A 20,126-nucleotide genomic window follows, 5' to 3' on the forward strand; every position below is an offset into this window, starting at 1 on the left:
CCACTTGACATGCTTTTCCTGGCTGTTTATTCTGTGCCCGCGGAGAAGAGTTGTGCCGTCTGCCAGGCTCATTGTGTCCGTGACGGATCACAATAATTAGAGGAGATGGCAAGGCTTCTTGCCATATTGGGACTTGTTCCAGTCAAAATAAATATCCCGTCACTTTAACTAAGTCTGCCGCATGTCCGTAACCTCATAACGTTACCGACGCAATCTTCAGATTCTTTCCAAATTTAGCATCTTATGGGCAGTACCCGCCTGCTGCCACCCTAACGCAGGAATAAGGCTGGTGTTCTACTTGTGCTCATAGATACACATAGCTGCACATTGGGGGTGATTCTAGTTTGCACATTGGGGGTGATTCTAGTTCACTCACTTTTTAGCGAGTTTGGCCCGGCCCGCTGTTTGGGGGACTGCGCATGCCCATGGCCTATTATGCGCATGTGGAGCTCCCCTTTGCAAATAGCTTCGGCGTCTTGCATAGTTGCTGAGCCAGTCGCAGGCATTGAGGCAAGGCAGACGGCACCGGGGGTCGCCCCATGGAAAAACAGTGTTTTATGGGAGTCCCCTGGAAAACGGTGGATGTTCCCATGGGTATGGGGGCGAGCAGATACCTGCTGGAGTGGGCGGCTGACGTCACAGGACATAACGATCCTCGCAGATTACCAAGCCAACCTGAATCGGCACCATTGTACAGGCAACGCCTAATAGGCATCCTTACTGTAAGAAGTGATTATAAAGGTGACCCAGAGGTGTAAGGTTATCCCAGTTGCCTGAAGGCAAGTTGATGTTTGGTAGGGCATGAAATACCCCCTGTCGGCACATGATGGCTCAAACAAAGTAAAAAAAAAACACCAACCTTTTGACTGTCGTCCTAACCCATGTCGACCTAACGCATGTGTCGACCTAGATTCATGTCGACCTAGTCCTTTGTCAACCTAGACCCCTGTCGATCTTGACCCATGTCGACCTAGACCCCTATCGACCTTCCTGTACCCAACGGTGTCGACCTAATGACTGTAGACTATCTTATGGATGACCATTCAACCGTGTCCCCCACATTATTAGAATGCACTCTTTGGGCCAGATGTATCAAGCGTCAAAAAGTGATAAAAAGGAGAGTGATAAACAGCCAGCCAATCAGCTCCCAACTGCCGTGTTACAGGCTGGTTTGAAAAATGGGTAGGAGCTGATTGGCTGGTTGTCTGTTGTATCACTCTTCACTTTGGCCCTTATTCTGATCGGTGCGGCCGGATCCGAATATGCAGCCAGCACTGTGCATCCTAAACCCCACCTTCCATACGGATCGCCAACTCCGTCCATACGCGGCAAGAAGCTGTCCGAACGGACCGCACGTGTATTTCTCATGGATACACCTCCTCCATCTCAGGGAACCTCCCCCATCATTCGATGGTCGCAGACCATCGAATGCAGGACCGAGTGGCCAGGCAGCTCCCGCAACCTCAGACCACACGGGCATTTCTCCGTGCAAAAGCAGGGATCTGGGCGGGCAGCTGACATCCGGCAATGTCATATGTCCGCCCCCTACACGTGCGTCACGGCCGCATTACCATACGTACGCCCAGCGTTTGCATGGGAACGCCCATGAAACGCGGGGTGTAAACATATGGTAATGAGCCCAAACAGCCCTTTGCGCCCCTCTCCACCCCCTGTTCGTAGTGTACACATTTCATGCGGAATGTTGCCGTGCGTTCCGCTCGCACATGCGCAGAGACGCCTCTGCACATGCGCAGACACAAAACATCGGCGGCACGAACGCACGCGGATATTACCGCACCAACCAGAATAAGGGCCTTTATCACTTTCCGAAGCTTGATTCATTTGACCCTACGTAATTTTTGGGCCACGTACGCCGCAATAGTGTACCAACTGCCGGCTACCAGGTGCAGTAACACAACGCGATTGCCCGGCATGACTGTTATTGAAATTATCTTATGGGAATTTCATACAGGTTCCAAGGGATAATCTTGATTGCATTCACATTTCCAAAATGATCCATAGCCTACGCATTTAATTGCATTGATCTAGCTCACGTTCATCACAAAACACCCAAGTTGACTTTTAGAGGGATAGTACCGCTAGAATATTCCGTCTCAGCTTTGGTAGTGTATTCCTGAATCTATTCTAACACATGCTATTTGCAGCCTTTATCCTCCAGGGTATACGAAAAGTCCAATTATCCTCCACTCTTCTCGGGAAAATCTGATGAGAGAGGCCGCCCGGGGGCAGGAAACATGTTGATTTTTGAATTGGAGGATGCACATGAAATTAAAGCAGGGAAGGATGGTCAATAATGTGCCACAATGAAGAATTGGCAGCACTGTAAAATCCTCCCACAGACAATTACTAGTAATACCCAATAACCGCTCTCAGCGCTGAGACTCATCCATTAATCTAGTGCCCCAGAAATTTCACATCTTTGAAGTTAGGAATTGTAAAACTAGGTGAAAAAGAGAAGAGAGTATAATATTATTCTGTACAGACAGATACTCTAGAAATGATGGCTTTATACCGGAGTCTGCGGAGTTTCTCCTCCCAAATTAATCTCTAACCAGTGGCATAAATACTGTAAGGCAGCCCCAGCTGCCGCTTATGGGGAGGAAGCGGCAGCGGGGTCTGTGTAGGCACCGGGACACCTGCTTGAAGCACTGACATGCTGCTGCCTGCCGCTGCCCACTGGCTGAGCACCGGAGGCGAGTCAACCGCAGCGCAGGTGTGGCCATGACAGAGATGACAAATCCCCCCACTGATTCAATTGACTGTACACACAGCCGGCTATTGGCTACTGTGTACAGGATGGGTGGGCGGATGGGCGTGCTAGGGCGGACTGGGATGTGTCGGAGCCAAGGGAAGCAGCAGTGTATGCTGGTCTCTCTTCCTCTACCCTGCTTCAGCTTCTCCGTTACACCCGCACACGCTGGGGAGACACACTGGAGAATAGCCCCGGGGGGGGGGGGGGGGGTCACAAACTTTTTGGCACGGGAGACCAAAATTTATAGTTATGCCACTGTCTCTAACTTTAACATAAACAGTGAAATGCACTCTGTATTGTTCAAAGACCACTAGAACGCTCTCTGTATCTAAGTTGGTCACTAGAATGCTTTATCTATCAGCCACTCTAAGGATGGGATGCTCTAAACAAAAAATGCGGTAAAAACCCCATTATCTGGGTTTTTACCGCATTTTGATATGCAGGAAAACCCACTCACCGATAACCCACAGAAGTCCTCAGTGTCGGACTGGGGCATGAAGGGCCCACCAGGGAAATGCACTCAAAGGGGCCCACCAAGGGGCGTGGCTTTTTTGAAGGGGTGTGGCCACCTGACCAGAGAGGAGTGGCTATACACTATGCGATTTTGGGCCAATTTCATCCGATTTCGGCACTTTGGGCCGATAATCAGGCAAAATCGGGCCAAAATCGCAGGTGTGTAACATCTGATCCGTAAATCCCCCACCCTGATAATAAAGCACATAGGTCCCACAGATAATAATACAGCAAATAGCCCCCCCAGATATTACAGCACATAGGTCCTCCACACACAGATGATAGTAGAGCACGTAGGTCCCCCCACATATAATACAGCACATAGGTCCAGGGCCGTTTCTAGACAATTCAGCTCCCAGGGCGAAGAAATAAAAATGCCGCCCCCCCCCCCCAAATACATAACATGGTAGTGAAGAAATTGCGCGCGCCACAGGCGCGCCAAAATAGGGGGTTTGGCGTAATTCCCGCACTTAAGTTGGCGGGCTGAAGGCCACACAGTGACTTAGTACGCCTCACAGATAAAGACCAAACAATGACATGCTACTTAAATTATACACTGTTATAATACCAATTACACATTACGCCGCACACTGTGATGACAATTACACATTACGCCACGCACTGTGATGTCAATTACATATTACGCCGCACACTGTGATGACAATTGCACAATATGTCGCACACATGATGCCCATGACATACTATATAACACTCCGCAATGCCCATGACATACTATATAACACTCCGCAATGCCCATGACATACTAAATAACACACCGCAATGCCCATGACATACTAAATAACACACCGCAATGCCCATGACATACTATATAACACTCCGCAATGCCCATGACATACTATATAACACACTGCAATGCCCATGACATACTATATAACACACTGCAATGCCCATGACATACTATATAAGACACTGCAATGCCCATGACATACTATATAACACACTGCAATGCCCATGACATACTATATAACACACCGCAACGCCCATTACACATTTGACACATAAGTGCCACTTACCTACATGCTCAATGCCAGGGGCTTCATGCTTGATGCCAAGGGGGTCTGAATTTGCTTGTTGCCAAGGTGGACAGAACTGTGCAGCGGCCTGCTCCCGGCCGGTATTTTCAATTCAGCGCACCACCGGTGGATGTGTGCAGGGTGGTAGGTGCAGCAGGGTTAGTAGGTGCAGGGTGGGTAGGTGGATGGGTGCAGGGTGGATAGGTGGGTGGGTGCAGGGTGGGTAGGTGCAGGGTGGGTAGGTGGATGGGTGCAGGGTGGGTAGGTGCAGCTTGGAGCAGGGTGGGTGGGTGCAGCTTGCAGCAGGGTGGGTGGGTGAGCCAGCCGCCGGTTAGCTGCTCACTTCACCTCTCCCCCTGCCTGTGTTGCATGCTGCGTGCTGGGCCCTGAGTCCCCCGCTCCCCGCAGTGTCTGGGAGAGACTCAGTGAGACGTGCTGCTGCTATGTAAAATTCACATCTCCCGCTGGACCGCTAGCCAATAGGCGCTCGCGGTCCAGCAGCCACCAGTTGATTGGCTGCTGGACCGCAAGCGCCCATTGGCTAGCGGTCCAGCGTGAGACGTGAATTTTACATGGCAGCAGCACGTCTCACTGCCCGCACCCTCCGCCTCCAGCTGCCCGCCCTGCCGCCTCCAGCTGCACGCCCCCCACTCTCCGCCTCCAGCTGCACGCCCCCCACCCTCCGCCTCCAGCTGCCTGCTCCGCCGCCGGGTAAGTCATCCGCTTGCTATTGACTACCCGGCGGCATATCATGTGAAGCGTTAGGCCCCGCCCCACTGTAAAAGTGGGCGGGGTCTTAGATGACAGGGGCCCACCGGGGAATCCCCCGGTTCCCCCCCAGGCCAGTCCGAGCCTGGAAGTCCTCCTCACCAGCGCTGTGGTGCCCGGTCCAGTGACCTCCTCCTCCCTGCACTGCAAATCCTCTTCCGGGTGCAGGGAGGAGGATAAGAGCCCGCCACAGCAGCACCCCTCCCTAAGGGAGGGAGGAGCCGCCGGGACCCGCTACACATCTTAACGCAAGAGCTGTCCTTTGCCATAATTATCGCATATGTTAGTGCATATGCGATAATTATGTATGCGGTAGCCGGTGATGTGCGGGCGTGGATGTTAGAGAATCCAGCCCTAAGTATGGTGTATGGTGGTTAGTTTCCACTGGAGAAGGGGGGTGATTCTGATTTCTTTGCTAAATAGCAAGTCCCTGCCCCGATGTTTTTTGGACTGCGCATGGTCTATTATTCACATGTGAAGACCTCCTTTGCAAATTGCTTTGGCGACTTGCATAATCACAGAGCCATTTACATACTTAAGGGCGGGCCGGCGGTGGACCATGTCAGGGGCTGGGATAGCCCATGGGAACGCCCATGGGAACGCCCAGTGTTATGGGCATACCCATGAAAACGCTTGGTGTTCCCATGGGTACGCAGGGGGGATGATGTATGGGGGTGGGGGTGGGCTGCTGATATCAGAACATCAGCTGCCTGTCCCATCTTTGCAGTGGTGTAGCTAGGTTCCACGGTGCCCAGAGCAAGGGCATGTTTCGCGCGCCCCAAAAAAAGCTCCAAAACCGCGTACAACTACAGCCCAATTCATCATTCATCATCTTTGTCCGAACCATCCATGGAGAATTTTAGACTGCGTCTACTGTCTTGCACTTCAGCATTAACAGCCACGCCGACTATTTTCTTGGATTACATAGGGACTAGTACTCCACCTTCTCCGGTGGAAACCAGCCCACCATACTCCGACCACATTGCATGAGAATTAGAGCCACCGATCCATAAGGCGGATGATAATTATACTTGATAAAAAAGAAAGTTGGTACATATCCTTCCAGGCGCATATGGGTTCAAGTTCTCTCTATTCCTCTCCAATGTAAGGTTTTATGTGGAGGAAGAGAATATAAGCACATTCGTAGTGAAGTACAGTTTAATATAGTATACAATTCATCAATACATCAAAAAAACATAAAAACACATCAAGATATAAAAACATCCAAATGTACAAAAGCATGAGTTCACTTGGATCTCCAAGTATGGCACACTCTCGTGTAGCACAAAAAAGGAATAATTCAATCACTGCAAGTGGCTATATCCCAAAGTGGGTATACTGCTGAAATTACCAGAGTTGTTGGAACTGACAGGCAGTTCTTAAGCGCATGTGTTATATGTCCCGGGGCAGGTAACACTGGTCAGCCTCCAACAGCTCCTCCGTTCAGTCAGGTCCACACCTGGGGTCCACCCGCTCCACCAACGCGTTTCGACTCAGACCTGAGTCTTTTTCAAGGTTTGTGATGTAAACAGTACTGATTCAGCGTCTCTTATAAGGCTTCTAATCGTCCAATTCACCGCAGCTGTGTGCGGATCATAGAGAACTACACTTCCCATAATCCTCAGTTCCGGACTCCTGTCCGGTCACGTGTCCTATCAAATTTGATTCCGATTGGTTAAAGCACATCATGTGTGCTGACACCAGTCGGAACTACATTACCCACACTCCTATGCTGTAAGCTAGCGTCTGGTCATTTGTGCCGTTATCGGTAATTCTGCTGGATCGCGCTCCAGCGCGTAGCGTCCAATGTCCATAGTGTTTACCTAGGTTTGGACTCCATTACCCATGATCCTCAGAAGGAGTGACAAATAGGACGTATCTGTTTAATGTTGGTTGCTTAGCAACTGTCCGTCCTACAGATATGTAAACAAGTGTATTAGACTTCAGAAACAAGCATAGCAGCATTTTTAAACAACATTTTAAGACAGGTGTAACGTGCAGTCAGCTATCCTGGGTGACAAATTCAAAGAGTGCATCTTGAAAATACAAAAATACAAGAATAAAAATACATAAAATTACGAAAAGGGGGATATTCTAAAATCTCATGAAAATACCATAAAAGATCCCTTAAAGTGCAAAAGTGGTGTAAAAGGATTAAAAACTATAAAAACCACTTAAGTTCATAATCGATGTTTAGACCATGGGGCTGTAAAGTATTTAATTCATAAATTAATTTCATTTCCATTTTAGCCAACTGGCATCCCAGGTCTCTTTTCCTCCAATGGCCTTTCACCCATCTTAAGCCACAAAACTTCGAAATAGCTGATGTGTCACTTTGGTGGCATTTTTTAAAATGGTCTGATAATGCATGTGTACAAAGGCCTTTTTTAATATTCCTTAAGTGTTCACTTAATCTGACTTTTAACGGTCTACTAGTACGGCCTATGTACCATAAATTGCATGTGCATTGTATCCCATACACCACATTTTTGGTATTGCAGGTTATGAAGTCCATAATTTTAAATTGGTGGCCATTGATGTCGATCTCCGTAAGTTTTTTATGGGTACCTTTTATATGTCTGCATCCTATGCAGTCTGCGCATCTAAAGAACCCTTTTGATTTGATGGTTATGGGTTTTTTGGGGGGAAGTGCGCTGTGTACTAAAGCTGTACTCAGATTGGGTGCTTTCTTGTACACACATTTAGGTTTTTTTGGGAGGAGGTGGCCAATTATTGGATCTTTTTGAATTATACTCCAATGTTTTTTTAGAACATGTTCTATATTTTTGTACTGACTGTTGTAAGTCGTGATAAACGCCCAGTCCCCTACAGAGTTTGACTTTTTCATCTGTTTTGGTTTGGTTTTTATTAAGTCCTTCTGAGGGATTGAGGATATCTCCTCTTTAGTTCTTTCTATTAATTCTTTGGAATAATGTGATGCTGTGAATTTATTTTTTAAAATTTCAGCCTGGGCCTCAAAAGTCTTCTGTTCTGAGCAGTTCCTTTTTATTCGTCTGAACTGTCCTCCTGGGATTGCGTCCAACCAGTTTGGGTGGTGACAACTGGTCGTGGGTATAAAAGATCCAGCATCCGTGGGTTTTGTGTAGTTTTTGGTTTGGATGGAATTTTCACTAATATATACCGTTAAATCTAAGAAGTTAATCTCCTCCTTGCTCCCAGTAAAAGTAAATTCTATGTTCAAGTTGTTGGAGTTTAAATATGTATAAAATTCCTTTAAAATTTCTTCGGATCCATCCCATATAAAAAAGACGTCGTCAATATAACGACGCCAGGACACCAGGTTCGCTCCGAATGGGTTATTACTCCATATCTTGTCTTTCTCCCATTGGCCCATAAAAATATTAGCGTAGCTCGGAGCGAACCTGGTGCCCATGGCGGTTCCTGTCTGTTGTAGATAAAATTGATCTTTAAATAAAAAATAATTGTTTTTTAAAATAAATTGTACTCCTTCTTTAATAAAATTTTGGAGGCCTTCCGATAAAGTGCTTTCTTTTAAAAAGGCAGATGTGGCTTTGATCCCTTCTTCGTGATTTATGATCGTGTACAAAGAGCGTACATCCGCTGTCACTAAAATCATGTCTGGTTTCCATTCGATATTTTTGATAAAAGTCAGAAAATCGGTAGTATCTTTCAAATGAGATGCATTAGTATACACCAGAGGTTGTAGATGGTGGTCTATAAATGCTGATAGATTTGCAGTCACCGAGTCGATCCCGGCCACTATCGGCCTCCCTGGGGGCTTGTTGGCATCTTTATGTACCTTAGGGAGGATGTATATGACCGGGGTCACTGGCTCCTTATTTACTAAAAAAGACGATTCATTCTCAGTTAGAATCCCTTGTGATTTATATTTATCAATGAGGTATATCAGGTCCTGTATAATTCTTTCAGTAGGATCTTTTCTTAGGGGGTGGTAGGTGTTGGTGTCACTCAGTTGTCGATTTATTTCTTCCTCGTAGTACTCTTTGGACATAATCACCACACCACCCCCCTTGTCGGCAGGCTTTATCACTATTTCGGTGTTCTCTTGTAGTGATTTAAGCGCTTGTCTCTCTTTGAATGTTAGATTCTTCTTTGGAATTTTCCTGTCGATTTTTTCGATGTCTTCAATTACCAGTTTCATGAAGGTCTCCATAAAGTTTCCCCTTACGTGACTTGGGTTGAAGACTGATTTTGGTCTAAAGGAGGAGACAGGGATAATTTCTTCTTCCTCTGTTTCTACATTATTTTCCTCTTTTAGAAGAAAGAATTTTTTAAGACTGAGTTTCCTCATATATTTTTGGACATCGATGAATATATTAAATCTATTGAGGGGTATTGAGGGAGCATACTTTAGTCCCTTTTCTAATAGTGACCTCTCTTCATTTGCTAGGGCATGGTTACTTAAATTAAATATTTTTATTGTACCTGTTGATATATTGGTGGGAGTTAGTTCCGTATTACTCTTATTTTTATTTATATTTTTGGTACTTATGTAGTATCTGGGCTGCCGATTTCTAAATCGGGTACATCGCATCGCATCGCATGCGACCATCGGATGCGATGCGATGCGATGCGATGACCCGATTTTTCCATAGGAATCAATGTTAAAATGGACTGAGTCCATTTTAACATGGAATTCAATGGGAAAAAGGGGTCCTTTTCATACCCCTACTATCCAAGTGGGCATGGAGTTGGATATAAACCTGTGGCGAGCGTAGCGAGCCACCGAGCCCGAAGCGTGGCGAGCGTAGCGAGCCCCGCGAGGGGACACAGAATACCGTCCCCTCGCGGGGCTCGCTTCGCTCGCCACGCTTCGGGCTCGGTGGCTCGCTGCGCTCGCCACAGGTTTATATCCAACTCCATGCCCACTTGGATAGTAGGGGTATGAAAAGGACCCCTTTTTCCCATTGAATTCCATGTTAAAATGGACTCAGTCCATTTTAACATTGATTCCTATGGAAAAATCGGGTCATCGCATCCGATGGTCGCATGCGATGCGATGCGATGCGATGCGATATCGCATCGCATCGCATCTGATTGTATGCCTTAACTTAAGGCATACAATCAAAAAATCGGCAGCCCAGATACTACATAAGTACCATATTTTTATGTCTATCCTTTCTTTTTCTATTTTTATTTTTATTGATAATTTTTCTCTTTTTATACTTACCTCTTCATCTGGGTCATCTTACTTCAGTCCAAGGCGTAATAGGAAGGGCCATATTGATTATGACCAACGGACTAACATTTAATAAGCAAATTAATATTGCAGTTACACTTATTATTATCATGTTCTGATCATCAAAAGAAGTACTGACGACACAAAGGGGAGACCGGGAAGATCAGGCATGAGTGACTCAAGAGGAGAGATTTGTGGTGAGGGCAGTGGGCATAGCACTGCCCAAGCTAGGAGTAGTATTCATAACAAGCTGAATATACCTGGGCACAAAGTAGCTGCTCTATGCTGGCATTTATAAATATGCTGCACTCAAATTAAGTTGACCTGTGCGGGCATCGCGTCGGTCGCGTCGGGGGCCATGGTAATGCACGCGACCGACGCGATGCCCCCGATTTTGCCTTTGCCGGCAAAATGGACCTGATTTCAAAGGAAATCAGGTCCATTGCGGGCATCGTGTACCTTAACCTTAAGGTACACGATGCCCGCGATTGTGGCCATTCTAGGAAACAAGTACCTAAAAAACTACTATAGCATAAAGCACCGCACAACATGATTCTCACTCAATTCCAGTGGCATTATATGCAGAGGTCACATGTGGCCTTATTCTAGTTCACTCTTTCTGACAAAATCCTTCTTAGATGGACAAAACCATGTGCACTGCAGGGGGCAGATGTAACATGTGCAGAGAGAATTAGATTTGTATGAGTTATTTTGTTTCTGTGCAGGGTAAATACTGGCTGCTTTATTTTTACACTGCAATATAGATCTCACTTTGAAGTAAAACCCCACTGAAATCTAACTCTCTCTGCACAAGTTACATCTGCCCCACCTGCAGTGCACATGGTTTTGTCCATCTAAGAAGGATTTTGACAGAAAGAGTGAACTAGAATAAGGCCCAGAGCCAGATTAAGGTCTAAATGGGCCTGGAGCTGAAAATTAGCAAGGGCCTATTATGCGCAATGATAGGGGTTGTGGCCAGCATCTAATAATGTGGGGGGCGTGACCAGTGTTCTGTTTGGTGGTCTGCTTATGGGTGTATCTCTATTTGTGTAAATACTTTCAACTAATTATATATGCCTGGAAAAGGCAGGCTGCTGGCATAGGGAAAAGGCAGGGAGATATATTGCATGGTGCCCTCCAAAGGTGCACCCGCAGGATGCCGATGTCCTAAGATACTTGTGGGGTGAGCTGACACTCCAGTCATAAAAAAATACTGAAAGCCGAAACTTGGTAGACAACATTTCAGCATCTTTTATGTGGTCACCTAAGTTTACCACACCATATACCCCTTATACAAATCATGCAACACAATAGTAACCCCTTATACTGTACTTGCCTCTTACACATTATGCCACATGGAATGAGCCAAAATTCACACGGACTGAGCCAAAATTCACACTATGGCACACAGATTGAGTTAAAATTCACGTTATGTCACACAGATTAAGGCAAAATTCACATTTTGCCACATGGATTGACCCCAAATAAACACTATACCAAACAGATTGAGCAATAATGCACAATACGTTCCATAAACAGGGGCATTGCGCGCCGTAGGCGCGCATTAAAAATTTACACCATAATGCCCATTACATGTTAAAGCCACACACCATAATGTCTATTACGTATTATGCCAAACACCATAATGCCTATTAAAAATGATGCTACATAAGTGCTGCTTACCTACATGCTCATTACCAGGGGTTTCATGCTCATTGCCAGGGGTTCCATGCTCATTGCCATGTGGGATTACATGCTCATTACCAAAGGGCAGAAAGGACAGCCGGGCAGAGAACAGGGGGCTGCCCGGCTGTATTCAGAGCACTGCAGGTCCCGGCTATTTGAAATAATACCCCTTTCACACCATAAAATGCAGGGACTTACCCAGTAATATGATCCCACGATCATGCAGGGACATTCCCGGGCTGCATTTTCTGGTGTGAGGGGGAGATAACCCCCCCTTTAAACAACCAGCTATATCTTCGGAACCAACTGACCCATTTTCATGTGGGCTTCAAATGATTTTGGTCCCGTGAATCTGGGCCATTTGGTTCCAGAGAAATCTGCCCTCAAACAACATGAACAGCCATAAAATTACATTTCAGAAATGAAAAAAATCGGTTTACCCGCAATATCTCTAGAACCAATGAACCCATATGGACCAGCCTGGTATCAGATTTAAGGCCCAGCGATTTGAGATCAACCTCAAGCTTCTGTGATGCCGAAGGGGGAACTGGCAGCCATTGGAACCCGGGTGGGGTTGGAATTAGCGCGTCCCATGTTATCCTATGGGGAAAACGTTCCAGCTTTGCCTGGCGATATCTCCAGTTCCCGGGAGGCTAGCAATGCGGGGCTAGGCTCGTTGGAAAGCCCTGGACTTCAGCTACAAAATGGGCCTATTTGGAGAGTGGGCCTGGAGCTTTAGCTCCATCAGGCCCATTGTTAATCCGGCCCTGATAAGGCCCATGGTGCAAAGTTCTGTCTGGAACCTTGTGTAGAGTTGAATCAGTCCCTAAATCAGGGTTGCCGACTTTGTTATTCTCCTCTCCGGGAGAGCGGAGGTAAAGTGAGAAAGTTTCTGATCTCTCCCTGCTCTTACTAGGATTTCCTGGATTCTCCCTGAATTGGTGGCAACCCTCCAGGACATTTTTGCAGTCTCCTGGATTCTGGAATTTTCCCGGAATCCGATTGACTTTGAAAGCCTCCACAACCTCCCGACTGAGTGTGCACACTGTCAGGGGCATAGGGAGGGTGGTTTCGGCAGAGCGCAAGCTACGGGCACCAGAAAGGCCACAGGGCATGCACAGTGCAGCACTTCTGAGTTGCTGCCCGCCCCACAGCTCCCTCTACCTCCAGAAATATTTAGACTGGGCCGTGGGAGAGGAGAGGACGAGGAGCACTGTGCAGCCAACAGCTTAGGATGCTGCAGCAGCGCTTCCTACCAAACTGAGCCACAGAGGAGAGATAAGCCTGCTGCTACTGTGTATCAATCCCAGGGGACCTCTGCCATCTGTGCTGTCAGCTGAGGAAATGGTGAGGCCAGTGTGGAGGGGGGATTAATGTGTGTGGACGGTCAGTGTTTGGGGGAGGTTGCTGTGAAGTTGTTGTCACTGGTGTCATGGTGAGGGGAGGATGTATGAGGTATCCCTGTGTAGGAGCTGTCAGTAGGGGAAATGTGTTATTAAATGTAACAATAGCGACTTTAATACATCTCTGTATTAGAGGTCACGTCCGTTTGCAAATCCACGCCCACTTCTCCGGGAGCACGCGTGCACATGAAGGTGTGTGTGTGTGTGTGGGGGGGGGGGGGGGATCTCCAGGAATGGAAGATGCCTGAGGTGGCAACCCTAGCCCTTACCCGCTTACATAGCATCTCTGTGATATGTGTCACCATGCACAGTCTTCTTGAGTAACTGTACAATTCAGAGCCAGATCCATTAAGTAATCTTGGTTCTTACCAATGATGACCCAACGGGTACGGAGAGGCCCATTTTACTTTTTATGTTGATTTTCAATTAACAAATGGAGGAGAAAAGGGGCAGCCAACCGGCATCTTGCCTAGGGCCACATAGGGTTGTAAGCAAGTTGTGTACAGTACAATAGCCCCCGATATATACAATAAGACAATCCGTGAGAAGCCGCAATGCGCTGGAAGAGATTGACCGGATACTTTACCATCTGCCGGGTGAGAGTTACCTGGAATCTGTACGGGGAATCATCGGCTCTAAGAACGAGATTTCTGGGGTCCTTCAGCGGGTAGATATATCCATACTTCACAAGCAAGTTCCCGAGATGTAGAGACTCTAGGAAACAATAAAACCAGTTCTAAGCAGCTGTTTCACTTCAATGGAAATAAATAAATGAAAGAAAATAAAAAAACATAAGAAGGTATTGTGACATATATTGATAATAATGAATGGGGCCTATACATCTATGGGCTGATCTCCCGTTCTAATGTCACCCTTCCAAACCACAAATCAAATACGAAGGACATAGGTAATCTGCAATCAATTGGGGAATCACCCAAAAAAACTGCATGTTAAAGATTCCCGACTCACTGATCCCTATCATTTGTTTTGGGGTCACAATCGGAGGTTTCAACATGTTGGATTTTCCCGATACACCAACCTAGGCATCGGGAGAATGGGGAATTGTCCTGATACTTCTCTGATTTATGGGCCCCACTAGTTCTTTAATAGCCGCCTGTACTGATGGTAAGCTGGTGTTATTACCTCATTAAGGGCCAGATTCTCTAAGCTTCAAAAGTGATAAAATGGAGAGTGATAAACAGCCAGCCAATCAGCTCCTACCTGACATTTTTCAAAAACAGTCTGTGACATGGCAGGTAGGAGCTGATTGGCTGGTTGTTTATCACTCTCCATTTTATCACCTTTGAAGCTTAGAGAATCTGGCCCTAAAAGAGGCCCACTGTTGTTGGATATAATGAGGAGCGTTGGGAAATACGAAGAAAATGTGGTGTTGTCCATAGTAATGAATAAGATTGCAGGTGTTAATTTTCTAGTACAATTTATAAAATGAGAGCAAACATTTGATTGGCAAACACGAACAACCAATTAGGAGCCAGCAGTGCTATCACTGTATTATGACAAGTGGTGTGGGACAGTGACATTGGGGCTGTGCTTGGCAAATACTGTCTGATAAATACAGAAGCTACAACTTTCATATCGGGCTGATTCAGACATGATCGCCGGGCCGATGGCTGCGGACAGCGTTTAGGTAGACGCCGCCCCGGTGGAGTGAATCCTGCCTTGCGAATTAATGTGATCACTGTGCGATCTATTGACAGCCATGTGAAAATACATTCGCCAGCCGCCCACCATCAAATCATTTTTCCACTGGGCACCAGTCACCTCAGGCTCAGAGCAGCCAAAAACATACTCAGCAGCTGCGATGAATACAGCCATATCCGGCCTTTTGCTGACATCGCACCCCCTTCCCTGAGGCGTTTGGGCACACCTGCATTTTCTCTGTCACTCCCAGCGGGTTTTTCTTTCGGGCATGCCTACGGTTTCCTTGGCACTCCCATGAAATGGCTGGTTACCACCTACTTCCTGTCAATCACCATGTCAACAGCCGGCAATTAAAAAAGTAGCAGACTTATCGCAGGATGGCTTGGGGCTTGGGTACTACGTACCGTACGTGTGCGCAGTGTATTGATAATCAGCCACTGAGTGAATTTGTACAGCAGCGATTTGGTCTGAATCGGGTCCTTTGTCTGTTGCCATAGTAAAATGAATAGTGATAAACAGCCAACCAATCAGCTCCTGCCTGACATTTTTCAAGCCCAGTCTGTGACATGACAGGAAGGTGCTGATTGGCTGGCTGTGTGGTAGTGAGCCTGTCTACGACATTTTAAAGTACACGATCTATGCTACAGGATTGTATGATTGGTGGAGGATTTATACCCCTTTACCACTGCCATGTATGGCTAGGTCGACAGTCAAAGGTCGACATGGGGTTTTTCACTTTTTTCTGAGCTGACATGTGCTGACATCCACTAGGGCGTGGTGGGACAATAGAATAGAAGCATGGCGAGTGCAAAGAGCCATGCGAGGGGACGCGGTGCACCGACACGGTGTTTATGTCGACAAAAAAAACCATGTAGACATTTTGACTTTCGACCTAGCCATTGTCGATCTAATGTTTGTGTCGACATTCCATACTTGTCAACCTATTTCAGGTGTCAACCTAAGCCATGTCGACTTTCAGCGGTTGAGCCAATGCATGTCGACGCAATGACGCATACTTATTTGGGCCATCCTGCACACATTATAGAGCCAGACCATACAACCATATCAGCAATCATCAATAGTTTTAGGGGGTTATTCTTGTTCATTCACTCGGATGCGAATTCGCATCCTTGCCAGTGAACCAGATCCCGCCATGCTAATGGTGGTACGCCGGCCCACCATTCGCAAGGCATGTACATTTGCACTGGCTGCGAATGGATGTTTTACACTGGGACCCTCCTACATCTTTCGATGGTCGACGATAATCGAAAGATGTGGAAGTGGGCAGGCAGCTGACATCTAGTGATGCCCCCCGCATGTCCGTGAAGGCTCCATTAGCATGAGAACACCCATGGAACGCTGGGGGTTACCATATGCTATTGGGCCAGCACGCCACCCCCGCCTTCCGTTTGCAAGCATGGGTTCATGCACCCAGCGACCAGTTTGGTCATCATGGACGCACGCACCAAGCGCATGCACAGAAATGCTCAATGCAAAAACATTGGCCCTGTGCGAACGCACGCAGGCCTGCGAACGGACCAGAATAAGGTAATTGGGCCCTTAATCTGGTTCACTCGCAAAGGCAAATTACTTCTCAAATGGACAAAACTATGTGCACTGCAGGTGGGGCAGATGTAACTTGTGCAGAGAGAATTAGATTTGGGTGGGGTTTTACTTCAAAGTGAGATCTATATTGCAGTGTAAAAATAAAGCAGCCAGTATTTACCCTGCACAGAAACAAAATAACTCACCCAAATCGAACTCTCTCTGCACAAGTTACATCTGCCCCACCTGCAGTGCACATGGTTTTGTCCATTTGAGGTCCTTAATGTAGTGCGCAGAGAAGTGTTGTGTGTGTGTGTGTGTTTGTGTCCTATCTCCTGCACATCAAAGTTAGCATTACATGATGTTTTGCCCGTCGCACGCAACACTTTCCGGCTCACGTCCTCATTCATTTCATGCATAAATAAAGATCCCTGATGATGCGAGGCTCCCCTCTCTATAATGGAACAGACAGGGGCACGATATACGCTGATGCCAGGCTCTTTGTTTCCCCACACAGACCTAGAGACAGATGCTGGGTAAACCTGAGCCATCTCTTTCACTAACACGGCGTCCTGTGCCAGTCGCTTCACTCAGAATATTTAATGCACATCAAAATATTATCTATAGTAATAGCAAATGAAACATACAAAGGCATACAAGGCACGTACATTCGCTAATTTGCATATGAAATATTTCTTAATTGTGTACTTAAACGGCAACTAAACCAAAAACTAGAATTTTGTAGTGTGACACCATTAGGTGAAAGTTTAATGCGGTATCTCGCACCCTACTTTATGAACACACTTCTTGCTCCCAGTGACTAGATTGGTTTTAGATGGCCAAAAAGCTAAAACAATCAAGCACAGCACAAACTTACACCATGCTATATAGATTATTTGTCTTACCTAGGGGACTGCAGTAAAATAACTGACTTTTATGAAGCCTTATTGTACTCGGATTAACTCAGCATTTCCAGTTTGAATAAGTGTCATCACCAAGGGGCACATTCGTCATCACCTAAATTTGTATTGTCGCTATGTTCTCCTGTAATTTTGCACAATGCAAGTATCCCTTGCATTCATCATGAGTATTGGAAATAACCCTGATTTGCTCAGAGTTAAAGGGGTGTGAAAACTTTAAAGATATAGGGGGGTAATCAAATAGTCCAAACTTTGCTATTCAATTGTGGCTGCTTTTGGACCTTTTTTAGTCATTTTTACACCAATGTCCATTCAATTTTTTTTTTTAATTAGTAAAATCAAAAACATCCGCAGTTCTGACCAAAACACTGTGGTGTATATAGTTCCTATTGCTGTGTAAGTATCCGGTGGAAGGGTTTAACAGATTTTATTTTCTTGTGTGTTAAATTGGCGTATGAATATCTGTAATCTATGTAGTTCCTGCCCTGCAGTTTATGAGTAAAGAAGCATGCATTGCTGAACTTCCTGTGTCCTCCTTCATGAAGGTTTGATGTAATATAAGTCACAGAGTTAACACTGATGAGGTTAAAACCTATTCTTCAGTATTGCTCCAGTGATCAGTGGAATGCCAAAGGACTGACTCTACACAATTGTGGGGTGAAACAGGGCAGCACATGCAGACAGCCATCACTAAATACAGGAGCATGTGAGTTCTATCATTCTTTCTGTACAGAAGAGAGGAAAGAGGACATTAAGGCAGAATGTCAGGATATATTGGCACAATAGCTGCTTTTGATAGTGCTATAGAGGACTGGGCTACATATATTGAGAGAGTGGAATTGTACTGTGATGCTAACTGTGTGCAGGCTGACAAGAAAGTAGCAGTCTTACTAAGTGTGATGGGGCCAAAACATACAGTTTACTGAGGAGTTTAGTAACACCTGAGAAGCCAGTCACCAAGTCATTCATTGACATTGTGGACATTTTACAAAAGCATCTAAATCCTAAACCATTAGTGATTGCTGAAAGATTCAGGTTTCACAGAAGAAATCAAAGCGAAATTGAAAACGTGTCTGAGTACATTGCTGCATTAAGTTATCTGAACACTGTGAGTTTGGAGCAGGGTTATCAGATGCCTTAAGACAGGAGTGTCCAAACTTTTTGCGACGAGGGCCAGATTTGGTGAGGTGAAAATGTGTGGGGGCCGACCAATCATCCTGACATTCTTTGAATCAGTAATCACATCAGAATGGTCCCCCACTCTGCCCCCATTCATTTTATGTCCCCCAGCATGCCCCCATTCACTGTATGTCTCCTAGCCTGCCCCTTCACTGTATATTCCCCTGCCTGCCCCCATTCGCTGTATGTCCTGCACTCTGCCCCCTTTATTATATTCCCCTGCCTGACCATCCTTCTCTGTATGCCCCCCATTCACTGTATGTTCCCCACTCTGCACCCATTCACTCTGTCCCGTAGCTTGCCCCCCCTTCTCTGAATGTCCAGGGGTTGGACGCTCACTCACCCGAAAGCCGCCAAACACATCTGACTATGGCGGCCAGCACCTCCTCACTGCAAGGTAAACAGCAAGGCAAGGCACGCTCGCCAGGATCCCACCTTTAGTGTCCTGTGCTGTGCATCCTGCATCTGATGCTCTGCCCGCTTCTGGCTGGAGGCCGCTTGAAATGACGGCACGGGCCGCAATTGGCCCCCGGGCCGGACTTTGGACATGCCTGTCTTAAGAGATCGATTGGTTTGTGGGATGATAAGTGCAAATACACAAAATAAATTGCTAGCTGAACCTAAACTGACCTTAGAGAGGGCACTATCGATGGCTATTTCAATGGAGACTGCAACTAGAGATGCATCAGAATTGCAACAGAAGGCTCCAGAATGTTCTACCACTCCAATTCATTGGAATCAGAGACAGCCCTGTACCTGCTGTGGGAAGTTCTCACATGAAGCCAGTCAGTGCTGGTTTAAAGACAAAGTATGTTGCAAATGTAAGAAAAGAGGCCATATTGAAAGGACATGTCAGTCGGGGAAAACCCCCAACCGCTCACAAGCATATAAAGCCCCTGGGAGAAAATATACAACACCCCAGGTGCATAAGGTAACCGACAATCTGACTCTACTGATAGTACTGGGACAGAAAAAGGCTTAGGCAGCCTAGATGTGCACTCTGTAACGTCAAAAAGAGTGCCACGTGTATATCACGTGTAGCAGGTATTGACTTAAAAATGAAATTAGACACAGGTGCTGCTCTGTCTGTGATAAATGCAAAGGATTACAAATGCTTATTTGCTACAATTCCTTTAAAGAAAACATCAGTGAATCTCCGCACATACACGGGCGAACTGGTGTCTCCACTGGGAAAAATAAAGGTTTTGGTGAAATACAAAGGCAATAATCATGAACTGTATTTATACGTACTTCCACGGGGTGGGACGGCATTATTGGGTTGTGATTGGATAAGAAAAATTCAGCTTGACTGGCATTCCATTCACACGTTACAGTCTACCACCTCCAATGTATCTAGCAGTGACGCAGCTACTAAAGGACTTTCAAAACTGTTGGATGCTGTACAATCCATTTTCCACGAAGGAATAGGCACATTAAAGGGCATCAAGGCCAATATAGAGG

General features: G+C 46.3%; 1 protein-coding gene across 2 annotated transcripts in view; it reads right to left on the minus strand.

Moving 5' to 3' along the window:
- The window catches only part of RGS11 (regulator of G protein signaling 11), a 158,867-nt gene that overhangs the window by 83,351 nt on the left and 55,390 nt on the right, over positions 1 to 20,126 (minus strand). For both annotated transcript variants that reach the window (XM_083152826.1, XM_083152825.1), the window contains exon 4: positions 13,967 to 14,073. In XM_083152826.1, the coding sequence (XP_083008952.1) occupies positions 13,967 to 14,073 (107 nt within the window). The remainder of the gene's footprint in view (positions 1 to 13,966; positions 14,074 to 20,126) is intronic.

The sequence above is a fragment of the Crinia signifera genome, chromosome 7 (genome assembly GCF_055691185.1).
Source record: "Crinia signifera chromosome 7, ASM5569118v1, whole genome shotgun sequence".
NCBI lineage: Eukaryota > Metazoa > Chordata > Amphibia > Anura > Myobatrachidae > Crinia > Crinia signifera.